General features: G+C 45.4%; 1 protein-coding gene and 1 long non-coding RNA gene across 2 annotated transcripts in view; one reads left to right on the top strand and one right to left on the bottom strand.

The window, feature by feature from the left end:
• Positions 1-15,216, top strand: part of TRPM8 (transient receptor potential cation channel subfamily M member 8) — a 91,342-nt gene that overhangs the window by 62,157 nt on the left and 13,969 nt on the right. Inside the window, exons 18-21 of the mRNA XM_037913007.2 lie at positions 1,274-1,415; positions 3,643-3,814; positions 4,879-5,056; positions 12,176-12,366. Coding sequence (XP_037768935.2) covers positions 1,274-1,415; positions 3,643-3,814; positions 4,879-5,056; positions 12,176-12,366 — 683 coding nt within the window. The remainder of the gene's footprint in view (positions 1-1,273; positions 1,416-3,642; positions 3,815-4,878; positions 5,057-12,175; positions 12,367-15,216) is intronic.
• Positions 10,224-11,156, bottom strand: LOC122462430. Its single transcript, XR_006284969.1, has 2 exons — positions 11,046-11,156; positions 10,224-10,546 (listed from the first exon to the last, which is right to left on the bottom strand). It is a non-coding gene; the product is annotated as an uncharacterized LOC122462430 (long non-coding RNA).

The raw sequence follows: 15,216 nt of genomic DNA on the forward strand, positions 1-15,216 counted from the left end.
TTGGATGCACGACTGATGCTTATGTGCTACTGTCTTGTAGGTTTCCTTTAAGGAGGCCTGTTTGATTAGGATCTGTGGCTTCTTGTGGGGACAGAACCAGAATTTTCCATCTGACTCTCTATCCTCAAACCATTAGTTGGAGTAAAATGGAACTTGGCTCTGAACCAACTTCCTTGAGTTTTTGCAAAAGCTCAAACCTCCCACACTCCCCTCCACAAAGGTAGGTGGCTCAGAGTAAGGCACCCTTCAGTTTGAACCATGTCTGGTTTAGATTTAGTTTTGCAAAATCAAGACCTGGCCTTAGCAGCCTTGTCTAGTTCCATCCTGTACTGCTGCTTCATCAGCTTTGACCTTGTTTAAAGATCCGGATACCCAATTAACATTTGAGATGAACTGGATGACTCTGCTGATTGGTAATGGGGCATGAAGCTTTCTGGATTTGCCACTGAGATTTTGCCCCCGCTTATTAGTGGTTGAAAGCTGTTTATCAGCTGATAGTGACATACGGTGTGTGAAGCAACTTGAGGCCTGAGCCAGCTTCCACTGAAGTCAGTGGAAAAGATTGCCATTGACTTCAATGGGCTTTGGATTGGGCCCTTAGTGCTGTTAGTTTGGTTTCTAATGGACAGATATCCCTGTCAGTTAAAAGATTCATAATTACAACTTAATTGTACCTTTTGACAGCCTCAAAAAAAGGGGCCAAGAGGATAGAATGGGAATGGAGACTCCTGTTCTGTAGCAGAATTCAGATGTCCTTGGTCATGAAAGGGTTGTGCGGGAAGTGATTTTTCTTCTGGATTGTCTGACACCTAATCTCACTTAATAGAATGAATCTAGCCTTTTAGTGTGGTTTAAGAGGACAGCTGTAATTTACATACACTATACAATAAAACTTCACTCCTGTGTACAGACTGGATTCTATGAGTGGGTAAGTAAATAAACAGGCACGGATACATACATCCTGCAATATACCTTGTTCACTTGTTTTGTCAATTGTAGTTCCAGTTATTGATGCTACTCTGTTGTCATACACTAGTAAAAGTTTGTGGTATATTTTTGGGGGAAGAAATGAAATGAATGAGACCTGTACAGCATCTGCTGTTACATTTTTGCTAAGAGGATAGAAGAGACCACCAACTTTTGCAAAGACTATAAAGTGAGCAAATAAGTACACATGGATTAATCAGGTTCTACTTTATGGGACTAGGCTGTTTCAACATATATTTGTCATAACTTTAGACAGTGTTTCACTACACTTATTTTTCCTCCCCAGGCTCCGCTCCTCCAATGAAAGCTCCTGGTACTCTGGGCGAGTCATTTTTTGCCTGGACTACATCATTTTTACTCTAAGGCTGATCCACATTTTCACAGTTAGCAGGAATCTAGGACCAAAAATTATTATGCTTCAGAGGATGGTAAGACATGGGCAATTGTTCTTAACATTCTAAATAAACGATGTGACAAGTTTTCTTCTTAGAGAGTGAAATTCCCCCCTGTACAGAGGGCCAGCACAAGGCCCAAGCCCCTCGTACATCCTCAAAATAGGGTTTAATTGAGATTGAAGAGGGACATAACTAGGGCAGGGCTGTTTATTGGCTTTCTGTGTGGGGTGGGGGGTTCACTCTGAATGAACAGTTAACATTGGAAAGACAACAAGCTTGGTTTCACAGCACCTTTCAGCCTCAGGGCATATTAAATGCTTCAGAGCTGGATTTTGCAGCCCAACTCATTACTCACATGAAGATTCCTTACTCAACACAAGTAAGGGTATGGCTGAGGAAGGAAAATCTCAATTCCTCTGAGAAGCTAGACTTAGCAGCTATGGGGAGTTTGCCTACTTCAGGAATTGGACTAGAGAGTGGTCTTGCTGACTTCACTCCCTTTTAGAGTGGGGAAGGGGAGCCCTGACTACTAATCACTGGCAAAGCCTGCTGGGAGTGGGAGACACTGGAGCGTGGCTCGGCTCACTTCAGTGGTGGCAGGAGGAGAGGCATGCCGCTGAAGGAACAGCTCCAGAGAAGGGGGCTCTGGAGAGAGGTCTCAGTCAGAGTACGGACTGTGAGCCGAAAAAGGTACTGGATTGTGCACACAGGCTGGGCCTGTCTACCCCATAGAGATTCTGGACTTCCCAGGAAAGGAAAAGCGGCTTTGATCATACCTGGGGTGCACTGAACCTGGGGAACTTATGAAGAAATGGCACTGAGAGCAATTGAATGTACATGCAGGTGAAATGAACACTGAGGTTTTTAAAGAATTGCTACATTGCTGGCTTCCCATTTTTCTGCCACTTCTGTGGTGGTCAGGTCATCCTGGCCCCCCAGTTGCTATTGGTGACAAAGGATCACAGAACTGGGCTCTTACTAAATAAGGGATTTGTAGTGGTCTCTCACTCTCAAGAGGGGAGGGAGGCCGCTCCACCTCGCTATATCAGGCAGCAACCCCCAGACTCGGGCCTTGCTGGTGGACCCGAGCCATACAAAGTCTATAGTTCTGTAGCCTCCTAGCAGAGGCAAACCAGTAGGAACAATCTGGTGCTACTGCCCCCATGGACGGGGCGAAGCTGTGAGCAGTCTGTAGCCTGCAGCCCCCGGGCTGGAGGGGGCAGTAATTCACAGTCTGACTCTCTCTCCCTTTGGGCGGGATAGAGCAGGGAGCAGGCTTTAGCCTAAACCCCCTGGCTAAGGCAGCCAGCAAACACTCAATCTAGGCTCTGGTTCTTTGGGCGGGGCAGAGCAGGGCACAGGCTTTAGCCCACAGGCCTCTGGCTGGGGCTGACAACAAGTACAAGTCTAGCACGCTGTGACCCTCACATGGGGCAGAGCAAACAAAGATCTGGCTTCTTAACTCGGGCAGACAGCAGACAAAGGCCGGCCTCTTGGCCTACAGCGTGGAAGGGATGGGGCGGCAGGGGATAGGAGGATGCTGTTCCTGCTTCCTCAGTGTAGGGGCTATTCTTTAGTGTGATTTTTTTTCTTTTTCTCTGTCAGTCTCTCAAATGGCAGATTCCCAGTATTTGGAGGAAAGAGGTAATATTTTGAGGAGGTGGGAGAGGATAGAGGAGACAAGAGAATGCCTGTCATTTGTGGGTGAATCAAATGGAAAGTTGCTTCCTGGAATACACACTGTTGATAGTCTCTGCAGGAACAGCAAGGGGAAAGAATTCAGCAGTCCATCACCTGTGGGCATCTAGAAAATGACCATATCTTTTTCAAGGTGCCCAGGACCAAATTGTCAGAAGTGGTTACCGGTTTTGCTTATTTTAAATATTGCATACATCAGACCTACGTTTGTCTGTGAATCAGGTCAGTTATTCATCTTGGACCTGTATACAGAACTTGCGTGTGTAGATTATGGGGTCTGATCCAAACCCCGTGAAAGTCATTGGGATTTTCCCATTGATCTCAATAGGCTTTGGATCAGGCCCTGATCTTATAACCACTTAAGCTCGAGCATAACGTCTGAGACTGGATGGAGGCCGCCTGAAAATGCGGCTATACTGTATTGCTGAGTGACTGGATTTTCACATCTGTTCCCAACCTGCTATTTAATTCACGGGGAACAAACTCCTGGCCTCCTGCAGTGTGACTTGCTGCAGGAATGTGGAGGATGCACTGATCTGTTTTTTATACCCTCCTTTTCTAGATGATTGATGTCTTCTTCTTCTTGTTCCTCTTCGGTGTGTGGATGGTGGCCTTTGGTGTGGCCAGGCAGGGCATCCTGAGGAAGAATGAGTACCGCTGGGAATGGATCTTCCGATCGGTTATCTACGAGCCTTACCTGGCCATGTTTGGCCAGTACCCTGATGACATTGATGGTAGCCATCTTCTGTATGTACCTCCCTTGGGCAGGGGAGGGGCTGCACTCGTTTGGCTCAGCTAGGGAGCCTACACTCTCTTGGGGCCAGATTCTGCATTGGACCTGTGTCTATACTGAGCCGTGCTGACTTGAGTGGGGCTCTGCAGGGACTCGGGTCTGCCCATGGACAGCTGCTTGCAGGATTTTACCCTTAATGACTGTCCAAGCCAGTGTTAAAGCAGGATAGAATATTAGTGACTGGGGCCAAGGCATCGGATGACAGTGGGGGCGTGATTGGAGACCTTAAAGGGATGTGGTTCATCAGCCCTCTGAAAATTGGGCCCTCTTACAGGAGCCCTCACTCCCCTCCCATCTGGCACCCAGCACTTCGCAAGACGCGGCCCAGCTCCAGCATGCCCCTCCGGTTCCCACTACCCTTCCCTCCAGGCATACTCCCTCCAATCAAACCCCCTAACAGGCTCCTGCTCCAACCTTCCTGACGCCTTCCTTCCAAACAGCAGGAAGGTGGGTTTTCACAAGAGACTTCATCCCATGCAATCCATTCCAGTATGAGAGGGGTGGTGGTTACAGTCTTTCTCTGACTTGTCTAACGTTAAATGGCTAATGCCAGATCTTTTTGGCGCACTCTTTCTCTCATACATATGTGTCTGATGTGTTCAGTGATAATGGAATATCATTGCCATGTTCATTTCTCTAGTTCACAAGCTGCCCTTTGCAACCGCCATCTCCATGTAAACTGCAGGGCCACAGTCTGCCCTCCCCTGTGCATTGCAGTGACCGCCCTAGTGCAGCTGCACTGATGTCCGACCAGCAATGACTGCAGCCCAGGGCACTGCTGTAAGTGCCTAGTGCAGACAGGCAGAGCTACTGCTGATGGCACTAACACTGGTTTCAAGCAGTGGTAGTCTCCTCCCAGGCAAATTGCATTTCATCCATTTACACTAAATGGTAGCATCAGTGGGTGGTCTTGGGGTAAATCCCCGATGTTATAGACACACCAGAGATCAAAAGGCTTCCTTTCCACAGCCCCCACAGTCTCACTCTGTCCTCCTCTTGCTCTAGGTACCACATACAATTTTGATCGCTGCACCTTCTCTGGGAATGAGTCTAAACCTTTGTGTGTAGAACTGGATGCTAACAACCATCCCCGCTTCCCGGAGTGGATCACCATTCCCCTGGTGTGCATCTACATGCTCTCCACCAATATCCTCCTGGTTAACCTGCTGGTTGCCATGTTTGGGTATGTATTAGATGAGCGGTTCTCTGATGGTGGCCCTCGCAGTCTGCAGAATGGCCAGACAGGGGGGAAATGGGTTCATGAGGGAACTTCCCTCTTAGAAAGTCTACTAAGGAGTGGAAACGCTGGAGAAAGCCCTGTGTTAGACTCCACAGGTTTAACACTCACCAAAGAAGGTCAGAGACCGGGGTGTGTGTTGTGTGCTGTTTAGAGGGACAGCTCCAAGGTTTTCCAGCCTAAAAGAAGGCCTCACTCATAAGTTAAATATCTGCCTTGTTACTGGAAAGAACCTCCCAACCTCGCCAAAATAAAAATGGCAGCTCTGCTGAAATCCCAGCTCCTTCAGGTGACTTGCCATCAATAAATCTAAAGCACTAGATGTGGTGCAAGTGCACATGTGAATGAGAAGCATGTGCAATGGTGTGACATGACATGCACAAGAGCCTCTCTCTTTCTGTGAGCTGGTAGGACATGGAGCTGATAAGAATCCTGCTGTTTCAAGGGAATGAAGAGCAATGTTCTTGATGACTTAAGTCACTTGCTGGCTCATGAGTGAAGTCAGCAGAGGGACAGCATGATGTCCAGGCAGCATTTGCAGGAGCCACAGATTCAGGTTTACTAGATACACTGACCATCTCTTTGTACTTAGAACTCATATTTCTGTAGCACTTCTCCTCCCGGAGGAGCAGATCTTTACAAACTGACCTGCACATGTCTGGTGCTCCTCTTTTGGGAGACAGCTTGGTTCTTTTCCTGATCATAGGGAACTGAGGGCAGAATGGCAAGTTTACATTCAGCCCTGTACGAGGAGCATTGTGTAGCTATGCTGTCCTGGGAGGAGCCCTGGGAAGGAACTCATTCTTCTGGGCGTGTTACTCACTGCAGCTTTCTCACTCCTTCATGTCAGCCTATTTCCACTGACAGCGGAATACAGGAGGGTGGACCCAGTACTGTGGCCCCTCCCCCTTTCCTATCCACCGTTTCCTTATCCATGTGTTTGCTGCTAGGGTGGGAAAAGCAGGGGCTGCGCTCTGCACCAGACATGGACCCTAGATCTGGGTAGGTCTTCACTGATTGAGTTGGGGCTGGGGCAGCTTACTGTCCTGCATGGTTGAGAAAGTTAGGCTTTAGGGCGGAGGGTGGAGGGTTTAGCCCTAGTACAGAGAATGAAAGCATTTTAAAGGGATGTTGTCACTGTATTTTAGGAGGGGGGATATGGAGTTCAGTCGGCCACTCCTAGATTAATCTGAGCGCTCGGGCCCATGATGCTTTTCAATCAAAAGCGCTAAACATGGTGCTGTAGATCGACCAACTCTCTGTTAAATAATTATTATATTCCAGTAGCGCCTGGAGCCCGAAACCAAAACCAGGGCCCCATTATACTGGGGGCTGTGCACACTATACTATGACAGTCTCTATCCCACAGAGCTTAAGTCTAATTAGCAAGTCAGGGTGGGAGGAGGAGAGTATTATTGTCCCCTTTTCTGAATGGGGAAACCGAAAAGAGACCACGTGACTGTCCTAAAAGTCCCCCAGGGCGTCAGTGGCAGAAGAACCAAGGCTGACTCCAGTGCAGTGCCTGAAGTACAGACTGTCCTTACTCTTCAGCTACCCCTGATTGTTTATTACAAGCTTGGGATCCAGCCCTGCAGTGCCTTCCTTTACGGCATGTCTGTAGAGCTCAGGGAGAGTTTGGGAGTAGGAGATCAGATGCTGGATCAGATCTGAATTAACCAAGGGATCTGCTGAGAGGTTTTGATTCTGTCTGTTTCAGGACCGTTAAATTATCCTCATTGTGGATGATAATCTGGTATTTGTGTAACATTCTACACCTGTGTAATTACTGTCCTATTAACCCTTTAAATGCTGACATGCCCAGACTGCCCCATAATGGATAGCGGGCAGTATGTCTGCGCTCTCCATGGGTTGAATTTAACACACGCTTATGGTCTGAAATAACACTCGGTGGGGACTAAAACATACAATACTCAGATCTGTAGGAGAGTTGTCAAACTTCCCCCAAATGTCCACTCATTCAAATAAATGATTCAGTCCAAACTAAGGGCTAAGATTCTCCTGAGTCCCAACATGGCTGCTCAGGAGACTGGGGAATTCAGTATCCCCCCATTCCTTGCGACTGTGGGCCATGGGGGAGGTAGTAGCAGTTGGAGTAGAATCCAGAATCTCTTTCCCAGGCAGTGGGTTACGATAAGTGGAGAATGGTGGGGGAGGGATAGAATTGGCCATGTGCAGGAGCTACATTCTGTTTACGTGTGTGCTTGTCATTTCAGTTCCTTCATATTTATTTATATTGTTCCAAAATTACAAACTAGAAAACCACCTAGCATCTATTACCACACCATACACTGCAGCTACATGGGCAAGGGCAATAAAATACATTAGAAGGCACAGACACCTAAAGGTAATAGAAGCCATGACCATAAGAAAAATACATCCACCATAGTCTTCAGCAGCATCCTCTACCTGCAGCAATTCAAGACAAGAGTTACGAACTGGACCCTGATGAGGTACAGCTTTCTGCACAATTGGCATTTCATGGAGTAGCTAACCATCCTTTGGTCTAGTCTGTGCCCAAATGACACAGCCCATTGTAAGGGGACGAGTTGTGGCTACTTCCCAGGGAAAAGAACTATATTCACAATTCCTTCCCTGTTCCTCTATTTGCTCCTGGAGGTGGGTTTGTAATTGGTACTGCACTATAACAGCACCAAACTGTTACCCAAGTGCATCCAAACCCAAGGGCTGGAGAGGGGTCTGAGGAAGTTCTTACTGCTTCTCATGCTCAGACACACACATGCAGCATAAGTCAATATCTATCAGGGAGGCCCTTTCCTTTCCAAAAGAACATGCACATTTGTTGCTGTTCAATATCACTGCTCACAAACGTTTTTCATTTGAAATTGAAAGCCTCTAATGTTTGCTAAGTATACATCAGAAGGCCCATAGACTCCCCTGAGAGATGTATGTGCCAGTGACTTTAAGGGGATTTGCACATCCATATTGGATAGCATGACAAAGTCGGACTTAACTGATATTGATAGAAAGTTCACATCTTGTGACTAGAAGTTCTGCCACTTGACACTTCAAAGCCAATGGATTATTTCTTGCATCTGGTGCAAAGATTTCTAACAAGTCAAAATCAACTGGTACTTTAGCTTTAAAATAAAAGAGTCTTGGCAACCTATGCCATAGTCACATGCCCGTGGATCCACCGTCACACCCTCTTCCTCATCCCTGCATAGGCTGGCTGTTCATTGTTCAGCAGGGTTGGATGCTGGCTGCGATGTCTTAGTTTTCAGCACCCCCCGGTATTAGAGTGGTATAAGAGTGGGCAACTTTTAGAGGAGGTAAAGTGCAATCAAGTTATAGTCACAATGTGTGTGCGCAAAGCTTCTCTTCTCCTTGCCACTTGGGGCATTCATCACACAACCCTGCTGTTCACTTGGAAGAACAGTGCTTTCGGCTCACAGGTTTCACATTCAGCGCTGAACAGTGTGCCATCAGCTCCTTCAGGCTTATCCCTTCCATGCACTCTGGGAGCTGCCATGCCTTAATGTTGTTTATTCAAGCCCAGTTCTTTCGATCATCAATTTTTGCTCTTTGCCAGGTAGTCTCTCCGCATTGGTGGCGTCCTCCCATCCGAAGATTTAACTTTTTCCCAGCAGAAACTCAGTTTCCTGTTGCTGTCACATTCCCTGACACTCCTTTTACAAATTTTGTTTCACATTGTAAATTAAGTTAGTGCACCCCTTGGTTTTATAGCTCCTTGTATTTTTCTGATGGGACGCAGTGGCCATTGCAATGTCTGTAAAATCGATATGGGATGTCTGGAAAATATGCAAAGGCTGGTCAGGTGTCTTTCCGCAGCCTCTGAACCCTCAGACTCCTTTACATCTCCTTCTGACGGAGGTAAAGGGCCTCACTGAGTCTCTGGCAAGAATAGGGTTAAAGCCACTTCCTAACACCCAACTGGCCCTTCATTATGCTTAAAATGCAGTAGTTACTGAATGAGAATGACTTAAAACATGGCACTAACCGACTTTCCCACAGGCCTCCCTATGTCTGGCAGAACTGCCTCCAAAGCGTGCCAAATGATTTCAGATTGTGCCCATCAGGGAGAGGTTTCTCTTACTCCCATTTTGGAGGTGAACGCTGACCCTGGAATAACCGGTTGGAATAAATCCAGTTCCAGTGCTCAAGCCATGGGGTTACCTGGCTGCAGAGGGAAATGAATGTAGACATGCACAAGCCAGCTGCTTACAAACAGAGCCTGAAGCGATAAATGGAAGTTAGCTGTGGGGTGGGTACTGAGTGTCTGTTCCAGGAGCCACATGCAATAATTGTGGATGATTAACTCACCTTACCGCATTAACAACTTTAAATGACTCTCCATACCTGGGAAAAGTTGGGCTTCTATATCAGGGAGGTGCTTTTGAAAACTGGACCCTAGAACTTTAATCTTCCAAGATTATTGCTGCTGGTTGCTGGAATTTGCACCCTGTTACCACTTTCAAAAGTGACTTTGGGCATTTGAGTGCTATAGGTATGTAAGCTCCTAAGGCACGTAGGTGCTGTTAAAAAAGTTTGCCTTTAGTCCCTTCCCAAAATTAAAATATTTGATCTCAGCGGAGTTAAACTTCGAAAACTAGAGAGAGCCCCCCACCTTTGTGTGGGGTTCTGAATCCCAACTCAGATTTGGATCCAACAATTGTAGCTCTTCTCCATCTTTCTGGGCTGGACTCAAGCCCTGCAGCTTAGGAGGGGCTAGAAATCTAGATCAACATTTTATTAACCATGAGCTGGCGCTCTACATCAGTTGATCTTGCAGTTCGTACAATACACCGGATAAGTTCTTATTTAATGCGTTCTTTTTATGACTCAATAATAACCAGAACTGCTGCTTTGGTGCATGATTTGTAGCAAACATTCAGTGCACTAGTGCCTTAATGTTCCTGCTATTTATCAATCTGATAAATAGCACAAGCACCATGCTGTATCATCTGTGGATGAATGGAAGAACTCAAGAGACTTCCTCTAGGGAGATATTAATGGCTTTTTATTTTAGATGGGAGTTACCCATGTGTTTAGCATTGAGGAGGCTAGACTGGCCCGGCAGGTAAGTCTGACATCTGAAATGTGCTATCAGTCATTTTTCACCTTATCACAAATCCTTAGGGTAGTGGGTCTTTCAGATAAACAGAGTTAAAAATATCTACTATTTTAGTAACAGATGAACTGATTTTGGTAAAATCAGAATGGACCGGAGCTAGTCAGAAAATAAAAGTCTGTGTGAAACCTGGTCTGACACTTGTCCTAGCTTGTCGATCCTCAATTCATGTTGCAAAGCCTGTTTGTCTGCACGGTCTGTAGAGGCCAGGGAGGACTCTGGTAGGTGGGAAGTGTGGTTCTCGCTGCTGGCTTGTGGTCTGTGTTGTGGCCAACTGGGGCTCCTGGAGCAGTCTGGGTGTAGACCTATGTATGTAAAACATGTTGAGGAACCCACAAGCAGAGCGTAGTCACACCTATTAATGTAATGTGTGTGTGACTGACTGGTTTTATTTGCTTTCACTTTACAATCAAATCAGAATGGGACTGAGTCTGGACCAAAAACTTTTGCAGCTGTAGCAAGGTCAGTTAGGGGTATGATTTTATTTTTTACAGCATGTTTATACCAATAAAAGCCCTAGTATAAATGCAGTTGTACCAGCTAAAAATGACTTTTGCTGGAATAGATTTCATTTCGCAAACTAGTATAGGTACAATTTGCCTGTGGGAGCTGTGTCCCCACTTTGCTGTTATAGCTGTACCAGCTGACCTTTCTAAGCTTTCCTAGTTTAGAGTAGGCTGTAGGGAGCAAATCTAAATGCTAGTATTCTAAAGGGGAGACTGAGCCAGGTGAGAGGAGTGGGTTGTGTTGTACTTTGAGTTCAGGTGTGTCGGGCAAATAGCAGCCTCTCTGCGATGTGATTACCTGCTGAAAAACCAAACAAAGCATACTTCCATCTATGATTCCTTCTCCCAGGGTCCCCATCTTCTCTGATCATCTGTCAGTTTGTAATAACGCTGCTGGCGGACTCTGGTTCTGCAGCAATAGAGCAAGAATAATGTAGATCGTATCCTGTCTGTCTTTAAAATTGATATTAAAATATAAGTAAATACCATGGAGATGCCAACTACCATCTGGCATACCATATAAGAGCTACAACTCAGTCAAAATATATCAATATTGGTTTCCTCTTTTCAAATAATATAAACATTTGGTCTGCAAAATTAAGGATTTAATTAATTTTTTTAGAGAACTGGAAACTGAAGGGTATTTCACACTAGATTAGAGAAATGTTCAAGTTTATCTTAACCTTCTGAAGATCCTATTAAGAGCTCTTGAAAGAGACATTTTGAAATATCTCATTTGTCCTTTAATAATAGTAGGGAAAGGTTTGGGGCAGGTACCATCGTTTTGTTTTGTTTGTACAACACCTAGTTCTGGTCCATGACTTGGGCTCCTATAATACTACTCCTAATAATAAATTTGGAGGAGTTGCAGGCTTTGCAAACAGCCTGTTTTCTAGTTTTGCACAAAAATGTAAGAGTTGGCATATATTATTCATGCGACACATTGTCTAGCTCTAGGGCAGCCTGTGTTGTATGGCAAAGCTAGAAGAACATCCCCTAAAGCAAGACTGACAAAGCCCTGGCTGGGATGATTTAGTTAGTTGATTTAGCTTTGAGCAGGGGATTGGACTGGGTGACCTCCTGAGGTCTCTTTCGACCCTAATCTTCTATGATTCTATGAGGTAGGTAGAGCTCCATATAACATTTAATCTTTCATTAGTCTTTACTCTGGGTGCCTTTTTTCACAATCAATTTGTATTTTCACTTTCCTCTGCTCCACTTCTTTCTCCATTTTCCAGTCTGTCCAAATCAGAGTCCAACTTTTAAATCCAGGATGTTCATGTGACTGAAATTATGCAACATCAATTCCATACCCTTGCTAATAGGAAAATTTCTGTTATTTGGATCTAATGAAAATCTTCACTGGATAATAAATTACTAGTGGTACTCTTAGACAAACAGAAGTTTATCTTTTAATCTTCCCCTTAGTTACACGGTTGGATCAGTACAAGAAAACAACGACCAGGTGTGGAAGTTCCAGCGCTATTTCTTGGTTCAGGAGTATGGCAGCCGTTTGTCTATTCCATTTCCTTTCGTCATCTTTGCCTACATCTACATGGTGATGAAAAAATGCTTTAAATGCTGCTGTAAAAAAGAATGCAAAGAGCCATCCATCTGTTGTAAGTAGTATTGTGTGTTGTTTCTACCCCTTGTTAGGGTTCCAGGATGAGCTGTTCCTTTGTCCCTGCACTCATTCCCTTTGTAGGTACCCCTTCCCAGTGCTTGTACTTCTCTCTGGGTAGAATCCCACTCCTAGAATGGGTCACCAGGTTACAGCACCCCTGTTGACCACCAGTGTCCTCAGCAGGTCCCACTGAGTTTTTCTGGCCCAGGTGGCCCTGGATTTCTTTCCAGGAGCCCGGAGTCAGTGTGAAAGTCCAGTGGCAGAACACTTTGTTCAATACAAAATATGTATTTATTCATCGGAACACAACAAACAGAGGAAGAGGGTCAAAACAACAAAAGGCCTATACTTATGTCCTCCAGCATAAACCTTACCTTGCAAATGTACCTTGTCCCAGGCAGTCAGCACCCTCTCACTTAGTCAGCCCCAGTCTGTCTCCATCCTGAATCGATAGGCAGTCTCTTACCTATTTCAAAGTCCCTTTCTTTGTCCTGGAACACCTGAACCTGGTGAGTCTGGTTTATGCATCTCCCCAGGTGGGACGGAGGCAGACTTGTAGTAGTGGAGTTGTCATATTGTCCTGTCATATTGAGCAGTGTTAATTGAACTTGTCATTGCCTGATTGCTGGGGTGTGTGCTGAGAGTTGCAGCTGGCATTACCCTTAGTGTTCCACAGAACCAGCCATACTGCAGTGCTCAAACACACAATATTCATAAAAACATTACATATATCTCCCACGTTCTTCACTCTCCTAATGGAGCCAGTGCTGTGGTAAATAGCCTGCAACCACACTACTGTGTACTGTGATCCTGTTGGATCTCCCAAGCTAAGCAACAACTGGATGGGGTTGGTATTTAGATGGGAGACCTTCCAGGGGAAACTAAATAATGTAGGAAGTGACTGTGGTAATTCAGTAGGTTGTCACTGTGTACTGCTGAAGGTACCACGTTTCAGAGTAGATGTAAAATGGAGTCCCTGATTTCTTGTGATGAATAAACTTCCCACTGTGCTTAAAGTCTAAGTTAAAACTTGTCCAGGACCTTGGGGCTAACACCATACTTCTACCTACCTACAGCTGCCTTTTAAATTTGCAGTTGGACATAATGTAAGTTTTTTTCATTTTCTGCTCTAAATTGCTCAGATTTTTGCTGAGGTAAGCAGCTCCAGCATTCCACCCCAAAGGCTAAAGCAGTTCAGTGGTGGGCAGCGTGATCCCTGTACATTCTTTATCCTGGAGGTATTGAGGTATAATTAGTTGATATTTGTAAAGAACTTTTAAAATAATGAAATTTGCACCTTTCAAAGTGCATATGGTGCTTAGTAGATTTCAGAGACTTTCTCCATTAGGGCACTGGTTCAGTTCTAGCCAAGGCCGGCAGTGGCTGAAAATCATTATTTGATGGCTGGGCAGCCTGGCCTGTATATGAAAGGAGTAAATCATCTTAATCCATTTCCTGTCAACATCAGAATTGGCAGTGGTACGCTCCTGCACAGTCTCGGATGAGGCTTGGGAGTGAATTGAGTCTGAGCCAGCAGCTCTCACACTAAAGTCTTCAACAAGATTTAAATACACGATCACTTCCCCTTTTTTTCCAATCAGTACTTACCTTTTCATAGTTTTCTTCCCCTTCCCCCTCTCCCTCCCCCTGACTTGTTGATTTGGACACTTACATAAGAACAGCCATACTGGGTCAGACCAAAGGTCCATCTAGCCCAGTATTCTGTCTTCCGACAGTGGCCAGTGCCAGGTGCCCCAGAGGGAATGAATAGCACAGGTAATCATCAAGTGATCCATCCCCTGTTGCCCAGTCGCAGCTTCTGGCAAACAGCGGCTAGGGACACCATCCCTGCCCATCCTGGCTAATAGCCATTGACGGACCTGTCCTCCATGAACTTATCTAGCTCTTTTTTGAACCTGTTATAGTCTTGGCCTTCATGTCACAACACAAAGAAGGTGGCAAAACTATTAGATCTTAGAGGATTGGTGTTTTAATGGCTTAAAATATAAGAGGTGTAGGCCAACTCCCCACCCCAATCTGACCCACTGATATTTATCCTTGCCCTTTATTTATGCTCCTTCAGCTAATGACGATTGGATGGGCACTATAATACATTATTTAAGGACAGCCTGTTACCAGTGCTAACTTCTCCAGGGGCTCTTCTGCCCTCTGGAGATTGATTGAAAAAGAAAACTAATACTCTCCTGACCACATGGCTGCTGCTGCTAAGTGCGCTATATCAGGAATACATATATATAGAAATCCATGCCTGGCTTTGGGTAAGGCCTCTAACTGTTCTCCCTGCATTTATTCGGTCAGAGAGCACAGATATGAATTGCTTTAACAAGCTTTTCAAATAAATTGGCTCTTGTCTCTGGTATTCTCCCAGCTTTTTGTTAAAGTGCTGTTCATAAGAGATGAGAGAGATGAGAGCTTCAGATAATTGAGAGGCTTGTTCCTATACATCAGCAGCATGGCTTTTGCCCTGCAGCATCGACTGAAACTTTATTTAGTTTAGGAAAAAGTTACTTGTAGAATGTGCAGGTCCTCTGCACTGTTCTTGGGTTTGGTTGCCCAAATCAGCGTTGCAAATGGTGTTTAGCTTCCACACCATGATAGCAGCCTTCAACTACCCGAAGGGGGGTTCCAAAGAGGATGGATCTAGACTGTTCTCAGTGGCAGAATGACATCTCTGGCAGATGACAGAACAAGAAGCAATGGTCTCAAGTTGCAGTGGGGGAGGTCTAGGTTGGATATTAGGAAAAACTTTTTCACTGGGAGGGTGGTGAAGCACTGGAATGAGTTACATAGGGAGGTGGTGGAATCTCCTTCCTTTGAGGTTTTT

This window comes from Chelonia mydas, chromosome 11 (genome assembly GCF_015237465.2).
Source record: "Chelonia mydas isolate rCheMyd1 chromosome 11, rCheMyd1.pri.v2, whole genome shotgun sequence".
Classification (NCBI taxonomy): domain Eukaryota; kingdom Metazoa; phylum Chordata; order Testudines; family Cheloniidae; genus Chelonia; species Chelonia mydas.